Here is a 21,988-nt window from a genome sequence, read left to right as displayed (position 1 = left end):
TCCTCTAAGAGTTTGATAGTGTCTGGCCTTACATTTAGGTCTTTAATCCATTTTGAGCTTATTTTTGTGTATGGTGTTAGGGAGTGTTCTAATCTCATACTTTTACATGTACCTGCCCAGTTTTCCCAGCACCACTTATTGAAGAGGCTGTCCTTTCTCCACTGTACTTTCCTGCCTCCTTTATCAAAGATAAGGTGACCATATGTGTGTGAGTTTATCTCTGGGCTTTCTGTCCTGTTCCATTGATCTATATTTAGCACAGACAATTTTAAATACTACTTTTCTTTTAACTGCAAAAATCCTTTTTTCTGCTTTTGCCCAGCCATCTTATATATGTCATAATTTTTTACTAAACGATTATTTGCTCCTTTTCTTTAACTCAGTAAGACCATTTAGAGAATTTATTTGATGAAATATTGAGGGGTCTAATTGTTTAATGGGCAGAAATTAGTCCCTGCAAGAGTACTTTAAAAACTGGCAAATACCTGGCATAATTACAAATTCTTTAGAAGAATCTATTTCTGTACAATAGGTTAATTGGTTATGAATAAACAGCAATGGCTGCAGTTTAGACCCAGCTTCTAATTTCAGTTTCATCCATGCTTTTTTTTAACAAATATAAGTGGCTAACTGTGATCAAATTAGTCCTCTTGAAGGAATGATTGGCTACTTATCCTTGATTTTCAAGATTTAAGTGGTCTAATGCACCTACAATTAGCTTCCCACTAGCATACTGCCTTCTGATCTAGAGTTACCTCCCTAAGTTGTCAAAGCCTTGTCTCACAATGGGAACTCTTTAGCCAGATGACCAGTGTACAGTTTAGATCATGATGATTTCTTTGGAAGAATCAAGACAATTTTTAAGAAAATCGAAGCCAAAACAGATAGATTTGCCTAAAGGGGAAAATTGGTTTGGGGCTGGTTGATCCAGACGATTGCCTCAATTGTGGACTTTGCATTTCATTTATGTGATTTTACATAGTGCTTACTCCTCTTTCCCTTTTTAATTTTAGTGGTGCAATCTATGCATTGACCTGGTGGCATTTACCAGTGAAATATTCAAAGGAGCAGTTTTCCAGTCACTGGATGGAATTATTGTCTCAGCTAACTGTAAGCTACGGAAGATCTTCACTTTAAAATGCAGGCCTCAAGACACTGCTGATAAAGATGGTATGTTCAAGCTGCTATCAAGATTTTTTAGTTCTTCAGTTTTTAAAAAATTAGACATGCCTTTGAACAGTAAGAGTACATGGTAGTAGTTTTTGAAAATTTATCTTTATTTAATTGTGGAAAGAACACTTAACATGAGATCTATTTCAACAAATTTTAAAGTATACAATATGTTATTGTTGACTGTAAGTACAATGTTGTACAGCAGATCTCTAGAGCTTATTCATCTTGACTGAAATTATATTACTATATTAATTTTCTAATGATCATGTTAAAATAGAAAGATGGTTGAGTTATTCCTCATATTATTTCTAAAGAAACTGGAAATAATACATTAATTACTCATTAAACAATTAATAATTATACTCTGTAGGAAACTGAGCCATCTAGAATTCATAAAGCAGCACAAACTCTCCTGCTAAGATAGTTTTAAACAACTGAAAGTATTGAGAAACTACCGATGCTTCTTTTTGATTTTCGTCTGGGATTATTTTTAACAAAATCAATTCTAGAAGCCCAGGAAACAGGACTGCACATAAGATGGCAAAGGTGATTTCTTAGAAGTTTGCATGTAGACTTTAGATTTGTGCTCCATCTGGATGAGTGCCTATGAAATCCTTCTGTGTTTCATTCTGTGGAACAGGACACTGTAAATTTCATTTGATAATAAAACACAGCAATGCATTTACAGTTCCACAAAAAGATCATAAGCCAGGAAGTATGGCCACTCATATACCACTTAAAGGCTATACAAGTGAAAGATTTCATTTAAAAAAAAATGGCACCCAGCGAATGAAACCTCAAAATTTATAGAAATATAGGTGAATTCTACATCAGATCATAAGAGGTAAATCATAACCTAATTAATACTTTTCATAAATGTAAGGAAAAAGGTGAATCAAAAATTGGCAGATTAGGGCTTCCCTGGTGGCGCAGTGGTTGAGAGTCCGCCTGCCGCTGCTGGGGATGCGGGTTCGTGCCCCGGTCCGGGAAGATCCCTCATGCCACGGAGCGGCTGGGCCTGTGAGTCGTGGCCGCTGAGCCTGTGCATCCGGAGCCTGTGCTCCGCAACGGGAGAGGCCACAACAGTGAGAGGCCCGCGTACTGCAAAAAAAAGGAAAAAAAAAAATTGGCAGATTAAATACATGTTTTTATCTCTGATTCTCCCTTAAGCTGCAATAAAATTATAACATATAAATCCACCAGGATGAAGAGGAGATAACAACAGATAAAAATGTTCATAAATTCTGTAAGATTGAGGAGTGACAACTGACTTAAAAGAGCAGAGAAAGCTGAAACTTTTAGGTTTTCAGAGAGATTTACCAGTAAGATTCATAATATAGAACCGAACCTCAGGGAGGATAAAGAATTGGCTGTCCTAGGAGAGGGTTCAATATGATGGCATAGGAAGATACTGAACTCACCTCCTTCCACAGACACAAGAAATCTACAACTACATATGGAATAATTGTCTCAGAAAGGACCTGAAAACTGGATTAATAGAGTCTCCACAACAAAGGGTTAAAGGACAGCAGCAAGACAGGTAGGAGAGGCAGAGATAAGTCTGCGCAAGGGAAAAAAACCACACCCCAGCCACAGAAATCCACAAATGGGAGCGATCACAAGGTTATGGATCTTTTCCCTGAGGAGAAGGATATTTGAGCTTCACATCAGGCACCCCAGCCGCTAGGTCCTACACAGGAGAGACAAGACCTCAAAACACCTGGCTTTGAAAACCAATGGGGAATATGTCCAGGAAAACTATAGAACTGCAGGGATCAGAAACCCACTCTTAAAGGGCTCACATGCAGACCCACCAGACCCAAAAACCAGTTGACCCACAGGACACAAACACCAATTGAAAAGCACATGGATCATAGGTGAAGGGGTCCTACTTACTAATCTCGAAGCGTCTGCTGGAGAGGAAGGAACCAGTTGGGACACTCTCCCAGGACTGAAACACTCCCAGGAAAACCCACGTCCCCTGCATTGGCAGGCAGACTCTCAACCAATGCGCCACCAGGGAAGCCCTAATCTGCCAATTTTTGATTCACTTTGCAATCTTGGGCTAGTTTGTAATGTCAGCGCTGGCAAGCACCATTTTGGAATTCTCCCTCTAATCTATTATGCCAGTGGGCCCACCCTGCTGGGAACCCTACCCTTAGGGCTGTGCCTTGGCTGGGCACTGCAGCCAGTCTAGGGACCAGCCCCACCCACCAGTGTACCACTGCAACTCCAAAACTAGAAGGCACACACAGCCCACATAGGGAGGCAGCCATTGAATGCTTGGCTCTGGTGGCCAAGCAGGATTGTGCTTCTGAGACCCACAGGACATGTCCTAAATAAGACCACTCCTTCAAGACTGGGAGAGATAGCTGATTCACCTGATACATAGAAACAAACAGAGAGTAAAGCAAAATAAGGAGACAGAGGAATATGTTCCAATTGAAAGAATAAGACAAGACCTCAGAAAAAGAAATAAATGAAATAGAGATAAGAAGTCTCCTGACAAAGAGTTCAGTGATGATCATAAAGTTGCTTATCAAACTTGGAAGAAGAATGAATCAACACAGTGAGGACTTCAACAAAGAGAAAGTATAAAAAAGTACCAAAGAGAAGTAATAACTGAACTGAAAATACACTAGAGGGGTTCAGCAGCAGACTGGATGAGATAGCAGAATGAATCAGTAAGCTTAAGACAAAGCAATGAAAATCACTCAGACCGACCAGCAAAATGAGAAGAAAATTTTAAAAGTGAAGATACCTTAAGGGACCTTTGGAACAACATCAAGTGAAATAACATTTGCATTATAGGGATCCCAGAAGGAGAAGAGAGAAAGAGCCAAAACAATTATTTGAAGAAATAGTGGCTGAAAACTTCCCTAATACGAGGAAAGAAGTAGACATCCAGGTCCAGGAAGCATAGAGATCCAAATAAGATGAACCCAAAGAGACACACACACCAAGACACATTATAATTAAAATAGTAAAAGTTAAGGGTAAAGAGAGAATCCTAAAAGCAGCAAGAGAAAAACAACTCGTTACATACTAAAGCCCACAAGGCTCTTAGCAGATTTTTTAGCATAAACTGTACAGGCCAGAAGAGAGTGGCTTGGCATGTTCAAAGTGCTAAAAAGAAAAAAAGTCCAACCGAGAAGTCTTAGCAAGGTTATCATTCAGAATTGAAGGAGAGAGTAAGAGTTTCCAAGATAAACAAAAGCTAAAGGAATTCATCAACACTAAGCCAGCCCTACAATAAATATCAAAGGGACTCCTTTAAGCTGAATAAAAAATAGCACTAATTAATAATAAGAAAATGTATGAAAGTGAAAGTCTCACTAAGAAAAGGTAGATATATAATAAAGGTAGTTGATCAATCACTTATAAAGCAAGCATGAAGATTAAAGGACCAAAATAGTAAAATTATGATCATTAGTTAAGGGAAGCATACAAAAAGATGTCATAAAAGTACAAAACATGGGGCTTCCCTGGTGGCGCAGTGGTTGTGAGTCCGCCTGCCGATGCAGGGGACACAGGTTTGTGCCCCAGTCCGGGAGGATCCCACATGCCGCGGAGCGGCTGGGCCCGTGAGCCACGGCTGCTGAGCCTGCGCGTCTGGAGCCTGTGCTCCGCAACGGGAGAGGCCACAACAGTGAGAGGCCTGCGTACCGCCAAAAAAAAAAAAAAAAAAAGTACAAAACATGGGGAGGGGTAGTAAAAAGATAAAGCTGTGGAATGTGTTCAAAATTAAGTTGCCACCAACTTAAAACTGGCTACAGTTTACATAGGATGCTGTATGTGAACCTCACAGTAACCACACACACAAAAACTTTATAGCAAATACACAAAAGAAAATGAGAAATGAATCTAAACACAGCACTAAAGAAAACCTTTGAGACACAAAGGAAGAGAGAAAGAAGAAGAAGGAAACAGAGAGGAACTACAAGAAGAGCCATCTTCTCAATAAACACAGAAAAAGCATTTGATAAAATTCAACATTTATTTATGATAAAGACTCTCAACAAAGTGGGTATGGAGGAAACTACCTCAACATAATAAAGACCATGTATGACAAGCCCACACCTAACATCACACTCAACAGTGAAAAGATGTAATCTTTTCCTCTAAGATTAAGAACAAGACAAGGATGCCCACTCTTACCACTTTTATTCAACATAGTATTGGAAGTCCTATCAAGACCAGTTAGGCAAGGAAAAGAAATAAATGGCATCCAGATTGGAAAGGAATAAGTTAAACTGTCACTATTTGCGGAAGACATGCTATGATATATAGAAAACCCTAGGGGCTTCCCTGGTGGCGCAGTGGTTGAGAGTCCGCCTGCCGATGCAGGGGACACGGGTTTGTGCCCCGGTCCGGGAAGATCCCACATGCCGCGGAGCAGCTGGACCCGTGAGCCATGGCCGCTGAGCCTGCGCGTCCAGAGCCTGTGTTCCACAACGGGAGAGGCCACAGCAGTGAGAGGCCTGTGTACCGCAAAAAAAAAAAAAAAAAGAAAACCCTAAAGACTTCTCCGGAAAAAATGGTGGAATAAATTTAGTAAAGTCACAAGAAACAAAATCAATATACAGAAATTTGTGGCATTTCTATACACTAATAATGATCTGTCAGAAAGAGAAATTAAGGAAACAGTCCCTTTTTACAGTTGCATCAAAAGGAATAAAACACCTACTAATAAATTTAACCAAGGAGGTAAAATATCTGAATACTAAAAACTATAAGACACTGATGAAAGAAATTAGAGAAGACACAAATAAATGGAAAGATATTCTGTGTTCATGGATTAGAAGAATTAATATTGTTAAAAAGTTCATACTACCCAAAGCAATCTGAAGATTCAGTGCAATCCTTATCAGAATTTCAATAGCATATTTCACAGAACTAGACCAAATAATTCTAAAATTTGTATGGAACCACGGAAGATTTCAAATAGCCAGGACAATCTTGAGAAAGAAGAACAAAGCTGGAGGTATCATGCTTCTTGATTTCAAGCTCGACTACAAAGCTCTAGTAATCAAAACAGTATGGTACTACCATAAGAACAGATACACAGATCAATGAAGCAGAATTGAGAGCCCAGAAATAAACCCACACATATGTGGACAATTAATTTACAACAAAGGAGCAAAGAACATACAGTGGAGAAAGGATAGTCTCTTCAGTGAATGGTGCTAGGAAAACTGGATAGCCACATGCAAAATGTAAGTAGACCAGTATTTTACACCATACATTAAAGTTAACTCAAATGGATTAAAGACTTGAATGTAAGACTTGAATCCGTAAAATTCCCAGAAGAAAACATAGTAACCTCATTGACATTGTTCTTAGTGATGTTTTTGTGGAACTGACTCCAAAGGCAAGGGAAACAAAAGCAAAAATAAACAAATGGAACTACATCAAGCTAACAAGCTTCTGCACAGCAAAGGAAATCATCATCGAAATAAAAGGCACCCTACTGAACAGAAGGAGTTATTTGCAAATCATATATCCAGTAAGTGGTTAATATCCAAAATACATAAAGAATACAGGCAAGGGACTTCCCTGGTGTTGCAGTGGTTAAGAATCCACCTGCCAGTGCAGGGGACACAGGTTCGATCCCTGGTCCAGGAAGATCCCACATGCCGTGGAGCATCTAAGCCTGTGTGCCACAGTACTGAGCCTGTGCTCTGGAGCCCACAGCCACAACTACTGAGCCCACACACCCTAGAGTCCGTGTGCCACAACTACTGAGCCTGCATGCTGCAATTACTGAGGCCTGCATGCCTAGAGCCTATGCTCTGCAACAAGAGAAGCCACCACAAGGAAAAGCCCGCACAGCACAATGAAGAAACAACACAGCCAAAAAAAAAAAAAAAAAAAGAATACAGACAACAACAACAAACCTGATTAAAAAATGGGCAGAGGGTCTGAATAAACATTTTTCCAAAGAAGACATACAGATGGCCAACAGGCACATGAAAAGATGTTCAGCATCACTAATTATTAGGGAAATGCAAATCAAAGCAACAATGAGATATCACCTCAGATCTCTAAGATTGACCGTTATCAAAAAGACAAGAAATAACAAATGCTGGAAAGGATGTGGAGAAAAAGGAACCCTCATACCCTGTTGGTGGGACTGTAAATCAGTGAAGCCACTATGGAGAACAGCATGGAGAGTCCTCAGATAATTAAGAAGAGAACTACCATATGATCCAGATATTTCACTTCTGGGTACTTATCTGAAGAAAACAAAAACGTTAAGATGTATGCACCCCTATGTTCATTGCAGCATTATTTACAATAGCCAAGATATGGAAACAGCCTAAGTGTCTATTGATGGATGAATAAATAAAGATGTTGTGGTATATAAACACAGTGGAATTCTACTCAGCCACAAAAAAGAACAAAATCCTGCCACTTGCAACAACTGGATGAACCTTGAAGGTATTATGCTAAGTGAAATAAGTCAGATGGAGAAAGACAAATACTGTATGATTTCACTTATATGGGGAATCTAAAAAAACAAAACAAATGAGCAAACAAAATAAAACAAAAATAAACTCCTAGTTACAGAGATCAGATTGGTAATTACCAGAAGGGAAGAGTTTGGGGGAGTGGGCAAAATGGGTGAAGGGGGTCAACTCTGTGGTGAAGGGGGTAACTAGACTTGTAGTAGTGATCACTTTATAGTGTATACAGATGTCAAATTATAATGCGGTACCCTTGAAACATATCTTTTTTTTTAAATAAACTATAACAATATTAACACAGCTATCATGTTAAAAAAAAAAAAAAAAAAGAACTGTCAGCCCTAGGTACTGCTATAGGCAGGGATAAAGGGTATGGCTAAAAACAGGTAGATTGGTTAGAATTCTGTATCGGTTGCTATAGGACCCCAGATCCCCTCTCCAACTCCATATAACCATGCAACAGGACCTTTATCCTCCAGAGACGCTAAAGTAGAGTGCCTGAACTCAGGTACATCGAATATATGGTAGATAGACACCAAAACTAATAGGAAGAAGTAAATAGATAAGTTAGGAATAGATACATGTTTTTCTCAGAGTTAAGAAAATATATTGCATCTATAAAATAATAATTTTTCCTGCTTTACTCCAGTAAACATTTTATTGAAGTATATTATATTATAAACTTTTATATACATATAGAAACATTTATAAATTGTAGGCATACAGCATGAGGAATTACCATAAAGTGAGCACATTTGTTAACCACCACCCAGATCAAGAAATAGAACATTATAAGCAGCCTAGAAGCCCTCTTTATGTCCCATCCCAATCATAGTCATCTTCCTTCTTCTGAGAGGTAACTCTATCCTTACCTCTAACACCACATATTAATTTTACCTATTTTTGAACTTTATATAAATGGAATCATATGGTACATACTCTTCCATAAATACATTCTTCCCAGTACACATAGAGATTCATTTATGTTGGTGCTGATCTTCAGTACTGTATAGTATGCCATTGAATGTATATTCCACAATTAATTTTTCCATTTTAGGCTATTTCCAGTAGTGCTGCTTGAATCATTCTACATTTCTCTTGGAGCATCTATGTAGGCATTTCTTTAGCTATTTAGTAAGGAGCTGAATGAATACATACTTTAACATTCTTAATTTCAGTTATTATTTTTTTGATTCTAGAATTTTATTACATTCTTTTTTATAGTTTCCATTCCTCAACTGAAATCCTTTATTTTGTTATCTAATTCCTGAAATATATTAATCGGAGTTATTTTTAAAGGCCATGGCTCATAATTCCAATACGTGACTCTCCTGTGGGTCTGTTTCTATTGCCTGTTTTAGTCTTGGTGTTGTCTCCCGGTATGCCTGGTAAGTTTCAAGTGAACGCTGCACACTTGAAATCAAAAACTATAGAGTTATTTTTAGACTTTGTATTGTATTGTCTTCCTCTGGAGATGTAAAACCAAAAATATAAAATAAAAAGGAAGACGTTCAAAAAACTGAAAATAGGATGGAAATGTTAAGAATATTAGAAGTTAGTACAAGAGGTTAACCATCAGAGTAATAGAATTCCAAGATGAGAGACTAGAGAAAACAGAAATGATGAAATATATGATTTCCCAAAATTGAAGGCCAGATATTTTCAGTACACATAACTCATCAAAAAAAAGACTCACTATTGTGTAATTTCAGAACAGGAGGGAAAAAAAAAAAGATCCTTTAAGCTTCCAGGATTTTTTTAAATACATACAGTGGTTATATACAAAGGGTTACAAATAAGAATGATGTCTGACTTTATACAGCAATCTTAAATGGTAGAAGACCTTGAAACTATGTCTTCAGAAGCCAAAGGGAAATTATTTAGAAAAATTATTATTTAGAATTCTACACCCATCCAGTCTACCAATTAAATGAGTATAGAATGAAGATATTAGCAGACATGCAAGGTCTCAAAAATTTATTTACATCCTTTCTCAGAAAAGATCCAGAAGACATTCTCCACAAAAATTAAGGAATAAATCAAGAAAAAGGCATATAGGGGGCCCTATAAGAAACAGAAGATTTCATCCAATAGAAAAGCAAAGCAAATTTTCAGAATTATGGTTAAAGGAATTCAAGGCACGACACTTATAAAACACATCTAGAGAACAGTCAGTCCGTATTTTCCCAGAAAAAAATGGAGCTTCCAAGAGGAAAGTCTTCAGGAAAAGAATGTATCTGATAGAGTATGGTGTGTTTGAACAAAATCAATTGTGATTTTACAGTGCTGATGGGGAGTTTGGGAAGAATTAATGTTAGGAATGTAGCAAAACCCATGACAAAACAAAACAGTGATCAACTACAAGGGGAAAAAAATGCACAAGAAAAGATATGTAATCATAGTATATCATGTGGCTAAGATATGCACAACATTTTTTTTAACATCTTTATTGGAGTATAATTGCTTTACAATGGTGTGTTAGTTTCTGCTGTATAACAAAGTGAATCAGCTATACGTATACATATATCTCCATATCTCCTCCCTCTTGCATATCCCTCCCACCCTCCCTATCCCACCCCTCTAGGTCACAAGCACCAAGCTGATCTCCCTGTGCTATGCAGCTGCTTCCCACTAGCTATCCCTTTTACACTTGGTAGTGTATATATGTCCGTGCTACTCTCTCACTTTGTCCCAGCTTACCCTTCCCCCTCCCCGTGTCCTCAAGTCCACATTCTACGCCTGCATCTTTATTCCTGTCCTGCCCTGAGGTTCTTCAGAACCTTTTTTTTTTTTTTTTAGATTCCATATGTATGTGTTAGCATACGGTATTTGTTTTCCTCTTTCTGACTTACTTCACTCTGTATGACAGGCTCTAGGTCCACCCACCTCACTACAAATAACTCAATTTCGTTCCTTTTTATGGATGAGTAATAGTCCATTGTATATATGTGCCACATTTTCTTTATCTATTCATCTGTCGATGGACACTTAGGTTGCTTCCATGTCAAAAAGACAACCCTCAGAATGGGAGAAAATATTTGCAAACAAAGCAATTTATAAAGGATTAATCTCCAAAATATACAAGCAGCTCATGCAGCTCAATATCAAAACAACCCAATCCAAAAATGGGCAGAAGACCTAAATAGACATTTCTCCAAAGAAGATATACAGATTGCCAACAAACACATGAAAGGATGCTCAACATCACTACTCATTAGAGAAATGCAAATCAGAACTACAATGAGGTATCACCTCACACCAGTCAGAATGGCCATCATCAAAAAATCCACAACACTTTTTTAAACAGTTTTATTTTTTATAGAATTTTTAGATTCACAGCAAAATTGAGTGGAAAGGACAGAGGGTTTCCACATGCTCCTTGTTCCCACGCGTGCAGTCTCCCCATCTATGACCACCCATACCAGAGTGGTACATTCCTTACACTTGAACCTACACTGACACATCATTGTCACCCAATGTCCATAGTTTATATTAGGGTTCACTCAGTGTTGTACATTCTGTGGGTTTTGACAAATGAATAATGACATGTATCCACAATTATAGCATCATACAGAATAGTTTCATTGCCCTAAAAGTCTTCTGTGCTCTACCTGTTCATCCTTCCCTCCCCATTAGTGCTGGCAACCATTGATCTTTGTACTGTCTCCATAGTTTTGGCTTTTCCAGAATGTCACATAGTTGGAATCAAGTAGCATGTAGCTTTCAGAATGACTTTTTCACTTAGTAATACGCATTTAAGGTTCCTGCATGTCTTTTCATAGTTTTATAGCCCATTTCATTTTAGTGCTGAATAATATTCCATTGTCTGGATGTACCACAGTTTACTTATCCATTCATCTCCTGAAGGATATATTGGTTGCTTCCACATTTTGGCAATTATAAATAAAACTGCTATAAACATTCTTGTGTAGGTTTTCAGTATGGACATAAATTTTCAACTCATTTGGGTCAATACCAAGGAGCACGTTGCTGGTTCATATGTTAAGAGTATGTTTAGTTTTGTAAGAAACTGACAAACTGTCTTCCAAAGCAGCTATAACATTTTGTATTCCACCAGAAATGAATGAGAGTCCCTGTTGTTCCACATCCTTGCCCACATTTGGTGTTGTCAGTGTTTTGGATTACTGCCACTCTAAGATGTACAATGGCACGATTTTTTTACACAGTCTTAATAATTAAAACACTGAATAATAACTTATCCCCAAATTATGTAAAATCATGTTTGGGGTATGTGGGGAAGAAAGAGAGGAGAGGAGGTATTATAGTGGTTTAATAATGCTGAATTTTCTTTTTCCAAAATAGGAAATCAGAGATATCATCTAAAACTATTAAGTGCAGAAATGGCAATATAAAGCTACCATTTATAAATACGGAAGTAAATACCGGAAGATTTAGCACATATAAGTGAAAGGCTTGGAAATAGTTGCCTCTGCATTGCAGGACTGGTGGATGTGTGAGGTGGGAGGGCAGCAGTTAGGGCATGATGGTATGATTTTTTTTTCTCATAATTTTATAGTACTACTTGAATTTTTTTTAATAAATTTATTTATTTATTTTTGGCTGCATTGAGTCTTCGTTGCTGCGCACGGGCTTTTCTCTAGTTGTGGAGAGTGGGGGCTACTCTTCGTTGCGGTACGTGGGCTTCTCATTGCAGTGGCTTCTCTTGTTGCGGAGCATGGGCTCTAGGTGCGCCGGCTTCAGTAGTTGTGGCACACGGGCCCAGTAGTTGTGGCTCGCGGGCTCTAGAGCACAGGCTCAGTAGTTGTGGCGCACGGGCTTAGTTGCTTCATGGCATGTGGAATCTTCCTGGACCAGGGCTCGGACCCATGTCCCCTGCATAGGCAGGCAGATTCTTAACCACTGCACCACCAGGGAAGTCCCGTACTACCTGAATTTTTGAACAATATATGCGTATTTTGTTTGATAAGTAGATTTTAAGTGAATGGATAATTTATAATTATTTCCAAAGAACAAGAACTGGCATAATTTCTTTCATGTTTTCAGAAGGCCTGAAAAGAAGCCTTATGAATGTGGCATCTCAGATCACCTGAAAGGCTCTGAACAGACTTGGGGAAGTATGCTGTGCTTCAGGGTACTGTGGAGTATAACCCCATTTAGCTGCCAGTATTTAACCTTGTACAAATACTGACCCTATCTCTGTGCTTCAGTTTCCTCATTAGTAAAATGAGGGTAATAATTGTTCCCTTGTTAGATAAATACTATTATTATAGTCTCAGTGAAAGTATAATGTATGTAAATCAAGTACATCTTGGAGAAATTAAATTGATATTGTAGAGCCTAAAGATTTCGATTAATATTTCCACAGTCTATTGCTTTGATCATGTACTAAGTTTGTGGTTTTGTTTGAGTTTTGAATATCTCTGTGCTTTGTTTGCTCAATAATTACTATAAGGTTGTGGTAAAGATACAACCAAATACAAAATATATATGAAAAGACATAAACTATAATATAGTGTGTAGATGCTAAACATTTGTCTGCCTTCTACACATCAGGCACTGGGATGAGCACAGCCCCTGCTTCAAGGAGCTCAGGGTCTCACAGGGAAACTTACATGTATGTGTAATTTATAGTACCTGGTGGAAGTTTGTCTAATGGGCTTGACAGACAGTGAGGGAAGAGGCTGGAGCATTGACCATTTACTGGAGAGAGCCACTTGGTGGGGCGCTTGGATTTCACAGATCTGTCAGGTTAAGAAAAACTTGAGTACTAGCATAGTGATGACACCTTTTGAATTTGCCAAATCAGTGCGTTAAAACAAGCAAACAAATAAGAAAAGCTACAGTTATTCTGATTGTTTCACTAAATGCAAGGACATTTACACATACACACGTGAGAAGTTCTAAATTTCAGAATAAAGTCTCACATTTTCACCACAGACCAGTGAATATGACTTTGTGGACCAGTATCTATCTATATCCCAGTGTCTGGTCTATAGTTACCTAGAGAAATAAACTTTCCAAGCTGCCTGCTAAAATAAAAACAAAAATTTTCCAAGTTATGAAAGTGGACAATGAGAAGATAAAGCATTTCAGGCAGAAGAAAGAGCATATATGTATAAAGGCCTGGCATTATGAAACGATCCGATGTGTTCAAGGAACGGGGAGTTCAGTATGGTACATGGCAGAGGTGGGGGGTATGGTATAATATAGTATTGCATTATTAGGCTTCATACTTTGGGTGACATAAAAATGTAGAACAGGCTCCTGTCCTCAGAGTTCACTGTATAATTATAGACAATAGAAAAGTTAACAATATAAGAGTTCATTCTGAAGACAGATAAAAAAGGACAAAGGATTACACAGTATGGGGCAAACTGAGTGTCCGTGGTCAAGGAGGTTGGCAGCAGAAGTAATAATCGTGATGATGATGATGATAGAAGCAGTGGCTGTTATAAACACTTTACATATATGAAGTTAGATTAGATTAATATTTATAACAACTCTACAAGACGGATAGTACTACTATCCCCATTTTATAGATAGGGAAACTGAGGCACAGAGAAGTCAGGATATGTGCCCAGTGTCACATAACTGCTAAGTAGTAGAGACAGGATTTAAACCCTGGCAGTCGGACTCCAGAATTTATACTCCTAATTACTACAGCGCACTGCCTCTCATGGAAGGATAGAAAAGAGGGGAAATTTTAAAAGGAAATATACAAGAGATGTCATGTAATAAGAATTCGAGGATTTGGTAAGTGGCTGTGTTGAGGGTATCTGTATTACAATAAATGATGAATGTCCCTTTATCTTTCTTACTGAAAGAGAGGGGTCATTCTATTCTGCAGAAACAGATTACTCAGTCATAGTGTTGAGACTTTTATCCAAGGAAACTTTTTTTATGTGTTTCTTACATTCCATTCTCAGGTTCAGTTTTAAAATATTATATTAACTGTGTACTTAAGCTCAGTACTGTGTGGTCCTTGGCTTATTTAAACTGCTACCATTTCACTCTAGGACTTCTCAAACTCACCTAAGCTAGGAAATGTTGCCTAATTCCCTTGCTGTTCTCTGTTACACAGTGGAATGTAATAGAAAGTGAGTTATTGGAACCTAAAATGGCAATTAACCAGTTTTTTAGTTGCCCAGAGGAATGACTTATGTTGGACAAGTAGTAAAGCATGCTGATTCAATTTAGTTTATTACTTTTATGGTTCCCAAGGGGACATAGACTGGCATTTGCATGACTGAATTATTGATTAACTTGTATCATTCTGCATTTTTTAAAAAACACACTATATGTGTAGATAGATAAGAGAAAGACAAAGGAGAGAAAAGAGAACAGATGAGAGAAAAGAACAAGTAATGATCCATTAAGTATGAACTTATGCTATGCCAATGACAGTTTTACACATCTCCTGACTCCCCAGTCTCCCCAGTTCATTGTTCTCTCTAAAAGATCAGGACTGGGGAGTATGTGTTCTGTGTTTAGAAATGCAAGAAGAGAAGAATTAAAACTATGATTTAAGACTGAGAGTACTTTGAGGGCATAGACTAGATCTCCACTGTTTTTTTTTGGGGGGGGGGAGATCTCCACATTTTTATCTCTAGCACATGAGCTGGCACCAGTAACCTGTCATAAATGTTTGATGAATTAATGAAGTAAGGGCTAGCTAATTGTTCAATTATCCATTCATTTACTGTCTCTATACAGTAAACCTTTATTGGGTGTCTAGCAATGTGAAGAAAACCATCTGTTCAGAGGCCACAGAAAAAATTAGAAATGCTGATATCTTGCCTTGATAGACTGATTGATCAGGAAAGGGCCCTAGAGATATCTAATCCAATGTCTTAATTATACAGATAAGGAAAACAAGGCCCATGGAAATGAGGCATCTTGTGCCAAGGGTACAGAAGGCGGAACTCGACACCAAGCCTCTGACTGTCCTTTTCTCAGTGCTACACAAGTTTACCTTCCACAATAAGTGCAATGATTTAGTGTTTTTAATCATTAACATTCTTGAGTTTTTTTCCCACCTCTTTTCCTCACCTCCAGGTTGAGGTTAGTGCACATCGTATCCGAATCTTGTCAGTTTAAGGCTACATTCCCACTCCTTCCCAAAGAGGAGCTGAACTCAAAATACCCTTGCCTAGCAAACCACTCCAGGGGGAGTAAAGGGGATAAGATCTCAGCATAGCAGAGGTGCCCAGCAGCCAACAGTAGATCCCACAGAAATGGGTCATGAATATCTGTATATCAAGACTCAATTATTCTGATTAAAATACATATTTTATAATTAAGTATTATAAATATTATTTATAATAAAACATTATTTCTCAAAACTTCTAAGGATAACAATTTCATTTACAGTACCATCCAAATAATTAAATACCTAGGAATAAATTTAATCAAGGGCATAAGGACTTGTACACTGAAAACTATGAAACATTGTTAAAACAAATTAAAGAAAACCTACATAAATGGAAAGACATCACACATTCATGCATTGGAAGACATGATATTGTTAAGATTTTCAATATTACCTAAAAAGATCTAGAGATTAAATTCAATCTCTGTCAACATTTCAATGGCCTTTTTTGCAGAAATGGAAAAACTAATCCTCAAATTCATATGGCATTGCAAGAGGACCTGAATACCCAAAAATCCTTGAAAAAGAAGAACAAAGTTGGAGGAGTCATACTTCTCAATTTCAAAACTTACCTCAGTGTTACAGAAATCAAAGGAGTTTGCTGTTAGGACTGACATATAGACCAATGGAGCAGAGTTAAGTCCAGAAATAAATTTATACATCTGATTTTGACAAGGATGCCAAGAGCGTTCAATGGGGAGAGAATAGTCTCTTCAACAAACAGTTCAGGGACAGTTACATATCCACGTCCAAAAAAATGAAGTTGGAACCCTACTTCACACAATATATAAATATTGACTCAAAATGGATCAGTGACCTAAATGTAAGAGGTTAAACCATTAAAGTCTTGGGAAAAAATAGAGATAAATCTTCATGACCTTGGTTTTGGCAATAGAATCTTAGATATGATACCAAAAGCATAGCAACAGGGCTTCCCTGGTGGCGCAGTGGTTGAGAGTCCGCCTGCCGATGCAAGGGACACGGGTTCGTGCCCCAGTCCGGGAGGATCCCACATGCCGCGGAGCGGCTGGGCCCGTGAGCCATGGCCGCTGAGCCTGCGCGTCCGGAGCCTGTGCTCCGCAATGGGAGAGGTCACAACAGTGACAGGCCCGCGTAACGCAAAAAAAAAAAAGCATACCAACAAAATTTTCAAAATAGATATCTTATACTTTATCAAAATTAAAAACTTTGTATATCAAATGACATTATCAAGAAAGTGAAAAGACAGCCTACAGAATGGGAGAAAATATTTGTAAATCATGTATCTGATAGAATATATATTCTGGTTCTTAAATAAAGTGTACATATATATTCTGATGTATTCTAGTATCTGGAATATATAACACAACAACAAAATGACAACCCAATTTTTTAACATGGTCAAAAGACTTAAATATATCTCCAAAAGAGATATACAAAAGAAGATAATACAAATGTCAGGCAACAAACATAAATGCTAAACATCATTGGTCATTAGGGAAATACAAATTAAAACCACGGTGAGTTACCACTTTACACCCACTAAGACGGCTATAATTTTTTTAATGGAAAGTAAGTGTTAGCAAGTGTGGAGAGAAATTGGAACCTTCATACATTGCTGATGGGAATGCAGAATTGTTGTCCCAGTGTGGAAAACATTTTGGCAGTTCCTTAAAAAGTTAAACACAGAATTGCCATATAACCCTGCAATTCCACTCCTAAGTATATACCCCACAAAATGGAAAGCAGATACATGTACATGCATGTTTATAACGGCATTATCTATGATAGCCAAAATGTGGAAACAGACCACATGTCCATCCGTGGATGAATGGTTTAACAAAATTTGGTAAGTACTATTCACACAGACACAAAAGGACACATATTGTTTGATTCCATTTATATGAAATATCCAGAATAGATAAATCTATAGAGACAAGATTGTAGATTTGTGGCTGCCACGGACTGGGGGCCAGAGAGAATGGGGAGATACGCGTTAATGGGTAAGTACATTGTGAGTATACTATATGCCACTGAGTCTTTTATCTTAAAATGCTTAATTTTAGGTTAAAATGAATTTCTCCTCATTTTTTCTAAAAAAGCTTCAATGGAATGATTCATTCAAGATAGCCAAGTTTTTGTGTAGTTCCTTTATTTTATTATTAAAAACAAAACAAAAACACACATACTAAGATGTGGTGGTTTTGTCACCATTGGAATGAAATAATTTACATAAGTATTTGTCTATTATTAATAGTAAACATTTATATAGCACTTGCTGTGTACCAGGCACTATTCTTATCCTCTTGTATACATTAAGCTCATTTAATCGTCACAGTAACCATATGAGGAAAGTGTTATTTTTATATCCATGTTTCACAGATAAGGAGAGCAGGGCACAGCAAGGTAAATTACAATGCTAGGATCATACAACCACTTGGTAGAGCCAGAATGTGAACCCAGGATGCCTTGCTCCAGAATCTGTGCTTTTAACCACAATCATATACTGCTTCTTAAAAATCTTTCCACATTTATACAGTAAACTCCATAAAGCAGGGATTTAAATCCATGTCAGGCCCAGAGAAAATCTGATAGTTGTATGGTAAGTGAATGAATGAACAAGCAAAAAATGAACCAACTTTGTACCAAAATTGTTATAGATTAAATGTGTCCCCCTAGAATTTATATGTGCCCTAATAAAAGAGATCCCAGAAAGCTCCCTCTCCCTTTCCACCATGTGAGGTTTTAGCAGGAAGCCATCTAAGAACCAGGAATAGGACCCTCATCAGACATCAGACCTGCTGGTGCCTTGATCTTGGGCTTCTCAGCCCCTAGAACTATAAGAAATAAATTTATTATTTATAAGCCACTCAGTCTGCAGTATTCTGTTATAGCAGCCCAAACAAAAACAAATATCCTGGCAGTTAGAAACTTTTATGTTTTCTGCTTGGCTCTCACTGGTGTTTCAGAGAGGGGAGATTTGATATAAGTAAGGCTCTGTGCCAGGCACTGCAGATAGGTAAGATGAATATAGTTGAGTCCAGAATCAGTGAACTATACAAAATTGGTACTTACTTAAACTGCAATGAATTATGAGTAGCCTTAAGTGGAAATAGGTCTATAAATCTCACTATTTTATAAGGCATTTCCCCCCAGTAAAATGGGGATGGTGGGTTTTTTTGTTTTTTTGTTTTTTTTCTGGTATGTGGGCCTCTCACTGTTGTGGCCTCTCCCATTGCGGAGCACAGGCTCCAGACACGCAGGCTCAGCAGCCATGGCTCAGGGGCCTAGCCGCTCCACGGCATGTGGGATCTTCCCAGACTGGGGCACGAACCCATGTCCCCTGCATCGGCAGGCGGACTCTCAACCACTGTGCCACCAGGGAGGCCCGGGATGGTGGTTTTTAATGCATAAAGTGCTGTATATATGTATTTAAATTGATGACTTAATTTTTAAAGCTAGTTAAGATCTTCATCGGGGTATTAAACACCTATAGAATGGTTCATTTTATTATGACTTTATGGCTAAAGAAAGGAGAACAGGGTTAAAAAGTTACTCAAACATTGCAATAATACACTATCTCATACTGGGAGCAAAGACATCAACAGAAACTACCATCTGGTTGTGTTTGGATGCTACATGAGCAAATCTGTCAGCTTTCTCATAGCTTTCTCCTTCATATACTATTGCCATTCTGAACTAACCATTCCAGCCAACATTATGTTCTTTCAGATGTGTTAGCAAAAGCAGTTTAAATTCGATTGTATCATTTTTCAGATGTTAATCAAGCAGTCTGCACCGTTCCATACACAGTTCCTTCCGGAAGATAGAACTTGTCTGAAAGAACAAGGCAGACAGGCCTTGGTCCCTTAATATCTGATTGCCAGCTTGATTTGTTACTCGCCCTCTGGGGAGAAAGATGTGCTATCCAAATAAAATGTGCATGCAGTACTTTTCAGGATATAGCTGAACAAAGAACAACCAGAGAAGAGAAATGGAAGACTGGACAGCTGCATTTAATCTAGGTTGGCTGTTTAAAAGGGGCTTTTGTTCATGACCATTTATTAAGCAACCCCTTTGAACCAGGTGTTGTAGTAAAGATATCATTGGGATTCTCTCACTATTCTGTTTGGCAGAACTATCTTTCTTCCACTTCCTAGAATGCTCCAAAGTCTTTCTGCCTTCAGAGTCTTCAAAAGCTCTTTCCTCTACCTGAATAACTACTTATCCTTTATGACTCGGCTTAAATGTCTCTTTCCCTAACACGCTGTGATGTTGGATTCCCCCATTGCTTCTTTTATAACGTCTTGAACTTTTCTTTCAGAGCACTTAACACAATTATAATTTAAATATTTGTGGTATAACTTGTTTCATATTCTCTGCTAGGTATAAGCTTCAGTAAGGCCGGCACAGAGTCACTCTGCCTCACCACTGCATTCCCAGCCACTAGATGAAGATGAGGGCCTGGCACATAGTAGAGGCTCAATAAGTATTTACTGAATGATAAAATGAGTAAATGAATGATACAGGCAGACCATGCCCTCTAATACTCACAGTTCAGCACGATTTAATTTTTATTTAGGATCTATGCTGTTTTCAGAATTAATCCTTATTTTTAAATTAAGTTGTAAATGTTTAAAAAATAAAATAACATAACCTAGTAATTGGGCCTGGAGAAGGGGGTTGTTTAGTGGGGAGATGAATTAAGTTCTATTTATGTCTATCAGAACATCCAACTACCAGGTTTAAAGCTCCTTCATAGTTTGGCATCGCAAAAATGAAACTAAGGCCCCTTTCCTCTTTCTCACAAATGAGACTTTCTCTACAAAGTCTCAAAGTTTGACAGTAGTTGCTGAATGATTAGGCTCTATTTTAAAATAATCAGTACTTTTTTTTCTTGGATTTCTTCTTTTATTGAAGGTTTTATACTGCCCACAGTTTCCCTCAATGAATAATCCAATAAATAGTGAGACGTTCTGAGAGCAAAGAGAGAGTAGATACAGAGAAAGGAAAAATGATGCAGAGGGGATTTGAGCCTTTTAATGTGAAATCTGATTTGCATGTCAACCACATTCCTGTAGGATTCAGATTAGAGTTTTGTAATAGTCTCTGCCTTGTTCTATCTTTCATAAAAGCTTATGGAGTTTTGGTTACCAGAATTTGCTGTCTGTCCCTTGTTAGTTGGAAACTCAGCTTTTCTTTTGGATACAGTTCAAACTTTGTGTGGCATTATACATCCACACAAGCCCTATGAGCTAAAGTTTCCATGTTTTCTCTTCATAGGATTCAGAATCTTATTAGCCTACAGAATTCTCTCCTCTATTAATATAAAATCTTAGTTTATCAATATTTGCATTGATGTGGAAATTATCTTTTTCTACCTCAGAGAAGTCTGAAATGACATGTCAGATATACATCTGGAGTTAGTCTACTTATTTTCCAAAAGTTTTCTATTTTGAGAATTCATTTACTCAATTACTTTACTAAATGTTGATGACAAATAAGAAATGAATGGACAAAGAATACCTGAAAACTAATATTTGTAAACCCAGTGGCATTTGTAGTTACTGGAGCATTAGGATATTTAGAAACCATGACACTGCTGATGAGCATTTAAGTTTTTAGCTAAATGATTCATTTTCCTTTTCAAGATTAGGACATTAAGATCTAATTAGGGAATTGCCATGGCTTGGATGTACAAAACCCTAACATCATTTGCCTTTATAATATATACATGGTTAGAGTTTATACATACCTAAGGATGTTTTTGAGGGATGAATTTGCTTGAATTTTTCTTACTACTCACATTCACGTATACACACACCAGATTTTTCCACTAGATTCTAAAAATAGAAACTCTTTCCTAATAAAAATTAAACACAAATTATTCTGAAGAAGAAAATAAAAACTATGCTTAAGCTAATCGTGAAAAGTTATTTTACATTTTGGTGTATTTCCTTCTAGTCCTTTTGCCATTCATACATTTTATTTAACGATTTTCTAAAATCGTTAAGTTGAGGTAGAGTTTTGGATACGTTACTTTCTTTTAACTTCCTGTCTTGAACCTTTCCCATATCATCAAGCTATCTTCATAAATACAATTTTCTGTGACTCTTTACTGAAAATTCCAGTTGCTTCATTTTTCAGAAATTATAAACACTTATTTACATAGATCTTCATCTGAGTTTCTGATTTGTTTACTTTAGAATAGATTCATAAAGTGAAATTACTGAGTAAA

General features: G+C 37.5%; 1 protein-coding gene across 4 annotated transcripts in view; it reads left to right on the top strand.

Annotated features, from left to right (window-relative positions):
- CFAP20DC (CFAP20 domain containing) overlaps positions 1 to 21,988 on the top strand; it is a 267,456-nt gene that overhangs the window by 117,973 nt on the left and 127,495 nt on the right. For all 4 annotated transcript variants that reach the window (XM_079935811.1, XM_079935812.1, XM_079935814.1 and 1 more), the window contains one exon: positions 1,014 to 1,170. In XM_079935811.1, coding sequence (XP_079791937.1) covers positions 1,014 to 1,170 — 157 coding nt within the window. The remainder of the gene's footprint in view (positions 1 to 1,013; positions 1,171 to 21,988) is intronic.

Source organism: Stenella coeruleoalba, assembly GCF_951394435.1.
Source record: "Stenella coeruleoalba genome assembly, chromosome: 10".
Taxonomy (NCBI): Eukaryota; Metazoa; Chordata; class Mammalia; order Artiodactyla; family Delphinidae; genus Stenella; species Stenella coeruleoalba.
This window is presented reverse-complemented; position numbering and strand designations above follow the sequence as displayed.